The sequence below is a fragment of the Penaeus vannamei genome, chromosome 41 (assembly GCF_042767895.1).
Source record: "Penaeus vannamei isolate JL-2024 chromosome 41, ASM4276789v1, whole genome shotgun sequence".
NCBI lineage: Eukaryota > Metazoa > Arthropoda > Malacostraca > Decapoda > Penaeidae > Penaeus > Penaeus vannamei.
Genome location: NC_091589.1, coordinates 19,810,703 through 19,820,702, shown reverse-complemented (window position 1 = coordinate 19,820,702; position 10,000 = coordinate 19,810,703). Strand labels below are relative to the sequence as shown.

General features: G+C 31.3%; 1 protein-coding gene across 2 annotated transcripts in view; it reads right to left on the bottom strand.

Moving 5' to 3' along the window:
• LOC113804260 (WD repeat domain-containing protein 83) overlaps positions 1–9,741 on the bottom strand; it is a 16,502-nt gene extending 6,761 nt beyond the window's left edge. The window contains exons 1-4 of one of the 2 annotated variants that reach the window (XM_027355111.2): positions 9,435–9,741; positions 3,161–3,257; positions 1,514–1,611; positions 1,146–1,281 (exon numbers count right to left, since the gene is read on the bottom strand). In XM_027355111.2, coding sequence (XP_027210912.1) covers positions 1,146–1,281; positions 1,514–1,611; positions 3,161–3,257; positions 9,435–9,624 — 521 coding nt within the window. In that variant the 5' untranslated portion in view covers positions 9,625–9,741. Of the gene's footprint in view, positions 1–1,145; positions 1,282–1,513; positions 1,612–3,160; positions 3,258–3,859; positions 3,878–9,434 lie in introns of those variants that run through there. The other variant, XM_070117617.1, reaches the window with a different exon arrangement.
• Between the last annotated feature and the right edge of the window lie 259 nt (positions 9,742–10,000).

Sequence of the window (10,000 nt, the reverse complement as noted above, 5' to 3'; positions counted from 1 at the left end):
GTGAGTGAGTGAGTGAGTGAGTGAGTGAGTGAGTGAGTGAGTGAGTGAGTGAGTGTGTGTGTGAGTGTGTCTTTCTGTGTGCGTTTTATTTTTTAAAGAATCATTAAAAGCAATTATAATTAGGCTTATGATAGATGAACTTGTAATTCTTAAAATCAAATTTCCTACATATTCCATGATAATGTCAATGCATTCATAAGATTCTGAAAACAGTATGCAGCCCACTATTACTAACCCTTGTCTCGCAGACCTGATTACAAGTTGCAGTTGTATACTTTTTGTTACTCCTGCTATATGATTTTCATATATTTTCTCTTATTTTTGAAAAATACAGAAACTTGAATGTCGCTTGATTTTGATCCCTTTTTTATCAAAACCCTTTAAACTGACCCAGACCCAGGCAGCTCTTTACTAATTGCACAGAATGTGTTTAATATTTTATGAATAATATGAAATTCAATTTCAAAAAGAATAAAAGAAAATATCAAATATATCTTGAGACAACTTGAAAATTGGTGTAATAGTAAAGTGAAAATCCCTTGAGTTTCCAGAACCTAATAATACCTTTGGTCTCCATCCATGCATGCACACACCACAAATATTCATTCACAAATATATGCTCATACAAACACAGACACAGACACACACAAAAAAAAAAAAAACAACAACAACAAAAAAACACACACACACACAAAAAAATGCTTTGACTCTACTGAAAGTTACTCCTATCACGAAATACATTAATAGACTAATTAACATGATAATGATTTTCCAAGATATGTTGCAAACAGGAGTGTATGCAGATTATCAATTTCCAGGAGAAGGTACACTTTTGTTTACATAACATTTATAAGTTAATGTCAGCCTTCCATTTTATACCTATACTCTCCCTCATATGTTCTCAATTATTATAGACCAATTTGCCAAAAAAACACATTAGATCAAATCTGTAAAGATTATAAGAAACCATTTATTCAAATAAAAAATAATAACAATAATAGTAATAATAATAATAATAATAATAATAATAATAATAATAATGATAATAATAATAATAAAATAAAAATCTTTAGAATATTGTGTTTAAGTTATCAGTGTCATATGCTTCTTAGAAAAACAAAAAGTAACCTATATTCTTAACTCACGAATTGTCACTTGATCCTCGGGCATCCAGGACTTCATATCCATGTCCAGCGTAAGTATGAAGCAGCGTTCCCTTGTGAGGATTCCACAACTTGACTGATTTGTCTGAACCACAGCTCATGCAGTACTCACCATCAACTGCAACACAATTCATGTTTGACACTGAGCTTAAAATTAGTTCATAGGAGTATTTAAAACATATACATCTATACATACACATGTACTCACACGTATATATAATTAATATATCATATGAAGGTATTTCTCAAGCACTGGAATGTATTTCCATTTAAAATGTTTGTGAGGATGATAAAGGCTTTGCTTTTAGAGCACAATATCAAAATATCACAAGCGCTACCACTATCCTTACCATTAAATCTAACAGCTCGAACTGCGCCCTGTTTACACTCCATAATACGCACAAGCTGACACGGAACTCCCTCAAGAGGAGCCATGGCTGAGAAAGAACTGGAAATTACAGACATATGGTCAAACAAGAACAATAAAAACAACAAAATGGATGTATGATAAATCACGACTCAAGAATATCAGGATAGAACAAGGGCCACACATTTACAAGGGAAAAATACAGTTGGCAAATGTTCAAAATAAGATCCAAAGGAAATTAAGGTAATGACCATAAGAACACACAAAACACCTCTATTAGGTATAAAAACTAATATGCATAAAATAAAGATGATGCCATAATCACAAAACAAAAACTCCAAATCTATAGTAATCCAGTAGTGCCATGGCCTTTGTTCATTGTGCTCTGTTAATGCTAAACAAACATACACTTAACAGGTATATATTTTGGCAAGATAAGAGCTTACTGACCTCCCTAGCATCTTACTGTCAAACAAAGAACAAGAAAAAGCTTTAGCTTACTGAATATATACCCAAGATGTGAAGCACTAAAGCCTAGGCATTTCTCCTATTATAAGCAATATCATTCCAATAACAAAATACTTGTTCATATTCATTTCTCAAAACATTAGTCAATACTTCATTGTGATTTGAATAATACTATTCAGTTTTTTAATAAACTTTTACATTGTCTCTTGTACCTATGCTAAATGCAGATAGGATATGGTTGTTCCCAAGGGTACACTGCTGCATTATTAGGCCTACTATTGTTACCTGGTTTTGCAGCCTTGTTATTAAGTACCATCAAACGACAATATTACAGTCCAATGTCTTACACTTCCTGTTCTATTCAAAATCTGTCTAAAACTATTGGCCTATTTGTAAAAAATGAAACAACTTTACAAAGTAAGAGATATATATATGACATCTTTAATTTTATTTCCAACAGAAATACCTTTTTCTAAATCTAATGCAGTAAACTCTTCTTTGGTTAGGCTTAGACTAATAGAGTTGCTATTTAAAAGTTTGATTTCATGTATATTTCCATCTCAAAACATGAACACCATTTTTCATGAACACAAAATACTGATACAGTGTCTTCATACTGTACATCAAGAGTTACTGTAAGTACAAGAGCTTTCAAAAGTTTTTTTTATCACCCACGAGGTATGCAAAGTTAGCAGACTGGGGTTAGAGTAGCCCTTGGATGAATCTAGGTTAAAGAAATTATTAAATGGTTCTTAAGTTTTGGTAAGCATAGACATAAATATCATTACAGTAAATTTACAGTAAATTTTGGCGGATCGCCTAACCTATCACAACAATTTTGGTATGAATGAACTCCTCTCACTCTCTACTATTGATATCATTATGGTAATTTTACAGAATAGTTCAGCCAAACTGATTGCAACAATTTTGGTGTGGATGAATTCCTCTCGCTCTCTACTATCCAAATATATAGACATTATTCTGAAGAAATTCCCCAAACTCCAGATGTCTGGCCCTGATAGCAGGGGGGGGCATGAATTCTATGCATATTATGCGCTTATTAGTGCCCTGCGTATTATTATTGAGATTGAGATTGAGATGAAAGGTACCAGGGAAATTGCGGAGTAAAAATGAATACCTCACACAGAATCAGCTGCCTTACTGTCCACTGCAGATGGCTGCTGGCCCCCAAAGAATCAACAAAGAATCCTCAGTATGTTTCAGTTTCACACAGCCATGTGGTACAAGGTGAGTTTTACCTGTAATGGATAGAATAAAAAAAATTAATACACTTTACATCTATGGTACTTCCTCCGCAAGTTGATAATAAGAAAGCTGTGCAAAATTAAATGCTTTGGTAAACATTTACAAGAAAATCCAATAACACTATTATGAAATAATCAATCCAGGTTAAGAATAATGTCAGAAATAAAGAAATTAGGTTAACATTAATGCCAGAGAGAGTGTAAGGCCACAGCAATCAAGTTGGGAAAATGCAGCAACAGGAACTTAGTTTGAAGGGGTGCAGTCACTCTGTAAACAATATTTTCTGTATGTCATTTGCGATGGGAAACAACAAAAGATTCATGCAGATTACTCTGTGAATAATTGAAACAAGGAATAGTAATTGCAAGATGGGATGGCTGTGTGAAACAAAAAAATTATCAAATCCTCCACATGTTCTCGGCAGGAGAGAGTCAGAGATGCTTGCCATCTGGCACTCCCACATATTGGGTGTATGCTCTTTCCTGCCATGAATATGTGGAGGATTCTTTTTGTTCCATCTTTGGGGTAGAGGTGTGGCAGCCCCCTTCTTTAGACGATATGGTGACTGATTCTGTGTATATCATTCATATCTTACCCTGTAATTTCCCTGGTACCTGCCATACTCTCCCCTGCTATCTGGGTCAAGATTGGTGCTAATGGGGGGGGGGGGGGTGTTCTGCACAATAATTTTCATGTATTTGGATAGTAAAGAGTGAGAGAAATCCTTCTATACCAAATTCGTCGCTATTCGTACTATTCTGTATAATCAACAAAAATACCATACTGACGGTGATTAAATGAAAAGGTAAACAGGCTTGGCCAATTTTAGGATTTGCATGATCTGCAACTTATATATACTAAAATAAATAGTCATCTAAAAAAGAACACAATCTGCAACAACACCTACTTGTGTCAAACACAAAATATCACAGACCGAAATGCACAAACAATGTAGTTACTAAAATCTCGAAGATAGCGTTTTCTTCTTCTTCTTTCTTCTTTTATAGGGTTTTAGACTTTTGCATAGTCTATATCCCCTGGATCTTTTTTCTTTTCTATTCTTTCTTTTATATGATCTCTGTTAGTTTGGTTTTTCTTAAAAAGATTTTGGTGTGTCTAAGAGTATAAAACTTTTCTGTTGGGGAGAGATCTGCACCTGTGAATAATAAGTTTATGTTAGGGTTGATTACTTTGATTTTTCTTAAGGCTTCTTTCAATTTTGTTCTGCTGGAGTGGAATCTTGGACAGTGTAGGATTAAGTGTTCTATATCTTCTTCTTGATTATGACACCATCTACAGTAAGGGTCATTTGTTATTTTCATTCTATGTAGGTGTTTATTTAGTCTTGTGTGCTTAGTTATTATTCTAGTTATGCAGACATCTAATTTTCTATTTTTGGATCTTAACCATGGCTGCGGTTCTGTGTTCTGCAATAGATAATTCTTTGTGTTAAGAATTGTATTTAACTGAGTTTTCCAGTTTCTCTGGTTTTTTTTTTTCATCTGTTTTATCTGTTTTTTTGTGTCTTCATGTATGGTTATGGGATATCTTATTTTGTGTGCTTTTTTAGCTGCTTGATCTACTATTTCATTTCCCTTTATGTTTTTATGTGAAGGTATCCACTGTAACATTATTATTTGAATTTGATTTACCATTGTATATATCAATTCTTGTATTTCAAAAGTCATACTTTTAGAATTCTTAGGTTTCGGGTTAGATATTAGTTGAAGTGCAGATTTAGAATCTGTAAATAGTACTGATTTTGATAATTTGTTATTTTGTATGTATTTTAGCCCTTGTTTTATTGCAAAGAGTTCTGCTTCTATTATTTCTGTATTGTTTGGTAGTTTCCATATTGTTGTTATATTGTTATCTTGTATGTATATTGCTGCTGATGTGGAATCGTTGTTTATTTTCGAGCCATCTGTGAATAATTTTTTATAATTTCGATATCGTGTGTTTTCTAACATTATATATTGTGCTCTTATTATTTGTTCTGGGATATTTTTTGTTTGCTCATCTAAGAATTTTGTTTCTATATTTTTTTTAATATCAAACCAAGGTGGAATAGGGGTTATGTTTGACATTGTTTTTATCTTTATTTTCACTTGCAATTCTTTGTTTGTTTCTATTATTCTATGGATTAAGTTATTTTTATCCTTTTGAGGGTTATATTCTTTTATATTTTCTGTTAACATTTTTTTTATTTGTGTATTTTCTTTTTTTTCTAGTATTTTTAACATTTGGGTGAATTCTTTTTCTTTTAGTTTATTTTTGATCGACATTTTATTTGTTAGGGCATAGAGTGCATTTATTGGAGTGGTCTTTAAACATCCAGTGGCTATTCTCAAAGCTCCATTTTGAACTGTTTCAATTTTTTTTATTTCTGTGTCATTTGCTGTTCCATAAATTGTTATACCATATTCTATTTTTGGTTTTATGTAGATATCATAGAATTTTATCATTGTTTCTCTGTTTGCTCCCCATGTTGTTGTTGATAATTTTTTCATTATGTTTATTCTATTTGTACATCTAATTTTCAAGTTATTAATATGGTTTTTCCACTTTAGTTTTGGTGCGTCGAATTCGAGTCCTAGGATTGTATGTTTATTTGTGAATTTTAGTTCTTCATTATTTATTTTTATTATTGGTATTTGTCTTATTCTTTTTTTTGTAAAGCACATTACTTTGCTTTTAGTTAAATTTAATTTAAGCTCCCAGTCGTTAGCCCATTTTACTATTTTATTTAATCCTACTTCTAGATTGATTTTTGCTTCTTCTAGATTTTCATTTATTGTTATTATATTTATGTCATCTGCATATATTATTTTGTTGGTTTTTACTGTTAGATTTAGATCTGACATCATTATGTTGAATAGTAATGGACTTAATGGAGATCCTTGTGGAAGTCCTTTACTTATTCCTCCTTCCTCGGATTTTTGGTTTCCTATTATTATTTGGTAGGATCTATTATTTAAAAAATTAGATATCCATCTGAGAGGAGTACCCGTTATACCTAGTTTAGCTGCTTTTATTATTATTGCATCGTGGTTTACTTTGTCAAAAGCTTTTTCTAAATCCAGAGATGCTATTAGGGCATATTTTTTCTCTTTATAAGCTTTTTTAATATGAAAATCGATTATTTGTAATGTATCTATTGTTGAGCTATTGGGTCTGAAACCTGTTATGTCTTGACTTAGTTTGTTATTTTTTTCAAGCCACCATATTAGTCTATTGTTGATTATGCTTTCCAGCATTTTCCCTATACATGAGATTCTGCTTATGAATCTATATGATTTTTTATTTGCTGGATCTTTATCCGGTTTTAATATTGGATTTACAAGTGATTTCTTGAATTCTATAGGATATTCTCCTTTTATCCACAACTGATTATAGATGTTTAAAATTTTTTCCAGTAGGTTATTTGGGATATTTTTATAAAATTCATAAGGGATACTGTCTGGGCCACAAGCTTTATTATTTTTTGTCTTTTTTATTACAGAAATTAATTCTTTTAATGTTATCTCCTTTTTTAAACCGTTCGTACTTGGCAATTCTATTAAACTTTTAAATTCTGATTTTGTTATTAAGCATTTTGTTTTTGTGTTTATTATACTTTGGAATTCTTCTTTTAAGAGTTTTAATTTCTTTTTTGTTTCTTGTATTGGCTGATCATTATCTATTAGCGGGTAATTATTTATTCTATTACTGCCTGAAAGTTTCTTAATAAAATTCCATATTTTTTTGGTTGGGGTTCTAAAATCTAATGAGTGGCAGAAATTTGACCAACTTGTTCTTTTTTCCTTTTCTATTGTATCTCTTGCTATTATTTGAAGTTTTTTGTATTCTATTCTGTTTTTTTCATTAGGATTTTTTCTCCATTTATTGAATGATTTGTTTCTTTGTTTTATTACTTCTTTACATTTTTTATTCCACCATGGTTTTGTTGGTTTATTTTTACTATTATCATTATTTAATCTGAAATGTTTCATCCCTATGTTTTTTATTATTTCTGTTATTTCGTTCAGTGATTTTATATTGTCCACATCTATTTTTTGTATTTCTTCTTTAAATTTTATCCATCCTTCTTCATTGAATTTCCATTTTTCCTCTTTAACTATTGTTTCTCTATTGTGATTAATGTCTCTTATTATGATTGGAAGGTGATCGCTTCCTCCATATATTTTTGCTTCTACTTCTAATTTACTCAGTTCTGGGTTGCCCAGAACTAGGTCTATTGTAGACCCTTTACCTGTTTTCGGATCTATTCTAGTAATTTGTCCTTTTGGAGTTAACATCAGTATGTTATTTTGATTTATTAAATTAAACAAGTTTATTCCAGTGATATTTGTTATATTTTGGTTTGTTTTTGAATTCCATAGCGGATGATGGGCATTAAAATCTCCTATTATGAGTTTTGGTTTTTCTATTTGGTTTATGTAGTGTTCCATATCTTTTTGATTTACTTTGTTACATGGGTTGTATATCAAAAGTAAGTGTAGCCATCCTCTTTTATAGCTAATCTTTATAGCTAATGTTTCGATGTTTTTATTTTGTAATTCATTTAGATTAATCTTCTTGTATTGTATATCATTTTTTATACAAATTGCTAAGCCGCCTCCCCTTTGTTCTATTCTATCATTTCTTATGATATCATAATCTTTTATATCAAATTTGTCATTATTTGTAAGCCAAGTTTCGCAAATTGCGAATATCTCCGGGTTTTCTGTTTGAATTAGATATTCTATATCTATTTTTTTGTTTATTACAGATCTAGCGTTCCATAGTATTGTTTTAGTCATTAAACCAAACTGATATTTGTTTTAATATTGGAGCAACTTCAGTTATTATCTCTGTTATTATTTCAATTATTGTTTTGTCTGATTTGAATTTTTCGGTTATATTAGTTATTAATTTGAAAATTCCTTTTGTTATTTCAACAAATGAAGGTTTTTCTTCTTTGTTTTTTTGTTCTTCTTCTTCTTCTTTCTTCTTCTTTTCTTTTATTGTTGGGGTTTTGTTTAGTGGTGTTGGTAGAGACCATGTTATGGGGGATTCTGTGAGTTTCTTGTCTTTTATGTTTTGTTCCTTTGTGTGTGTTTGTTCTTTTGTTTTTTCTTGACTGTTTTTTTGTTTTGATTTTGTTGATTGAGTTGGAGTATTTTCTACTCTGTTTGTGTTATTTTTTTGTTTTGTGGGTGTTTTTTGTGCTGGTGTTATGTTATTTGTTTGTGTTAGTATTTTAGCATATGTTTGTGTTATGTTTGGGTTTGTTTGTTGTATAGTGTTTGTGTTATCATCTGTTTGTTGTTTGTAATCTGTTTCTGAGTTGTGTATTTCTGCTGTGGTAATTATTATGTTTTTTTGTATTGGTTGATTCTGTTTTTGTGTTGTTGGGTTTAAGTGATGGAAAAGTTTTTTTACTTCTAAGTTATTTGGTGTTGTGTTTTTTTTGTTTATTTCTTGGGCTTTTTGATGAATTGGGCAAGTTTTATCGTATGCTGTGTGGTTACCTTTACAGAAAAAGCAATGAGGTGGATTTTTGCAATCTTTATATTTGTGATCTTGTTGGCTGCATTTACTACATCTTATTTTGTTTTTGCATGATATCAACCCATGGCCATACATTAGACACTTAAAACATTTGGATATTGGGAATGTGTATTGATATACCTTATAACTTATATGACCTATTGTTAATTTGTTAGGTAATGGACCTCTGAATGTTATTTTCAGGGATTTAGTAGGAATCCATTTATTTTCTCCTGATATTTTACTTGGTTTATGAATCCTTGTTATATCTTTTATGTATGTATCTGGCCCCCATAGTATCTTGGTTTTTTCTTTGATTTCTTCTATTTCTATATCTGTTTCTACTGGGGATATTGTTCCATAGGAGCATCCTTGATCTTTATTTGATGCAGGTTGCTTACAGTTTATTTCCCAGTTGCCTAGGTATTTAATTTCATTGAGAGGTCCAATTTTTGATATATCTACTACCTCGAATCTAATGGCTTTTCCATCTCCTATTACTCTTAATGAATTTTCAATTATGTATTTTTGAAAAATTGATTTATTTATGGCCTCAGTTAACCTTATTGGATGGTTGAAGTTTGAGGTATTTGATTTGTTTGTTATTTGTATTAGAATAACATTTTCTTGAGGGGTACCTTGAGTTACTGTTCCGTAGGTATGGTTCTCCGTGGTCTGTTTGCCGGTTTCTTCGTTTCTTGCTTGTTTGGTGTATGGGCAATCTTCGCTATCACTGTCTCGTCTTCTGCTGTTTTTCTGGTGTTCGTATATCATTTCATTGTCTTTTCCAGGTTCTTCACCTGGATCAAGATCAAAGTTTCCGTTCATAAGCTTTCACTTCACTGAGTTCGGTACTTTTTAAAGATTGATCACTCTTACACGTTGATGTTCACTCTTCAAAGTCTCGACCGGTTCCTAGATAGCGTTTTGAAACGATCTTCGCTTAGTTTACAAACTCTCGTCATTTCTCGTGTGGTCTCGTCCCTCGCGAGATGGCTGTAAAAGCATTTTAAATCAAATTAATCTTTTACTGAAAAATGGATACCACTGGCACAATGAAAAATATCTATGGTCTATATTTCTTTCGAATTATTCATCTCTCTTAAACAGATCATTTGATTTGAGGCTTTATCTGCAACATCCTTATATGCATTTTTGCATTCCTTTGAATTATTTTGCTCACGAATTTCAAGTAATTTAAAGT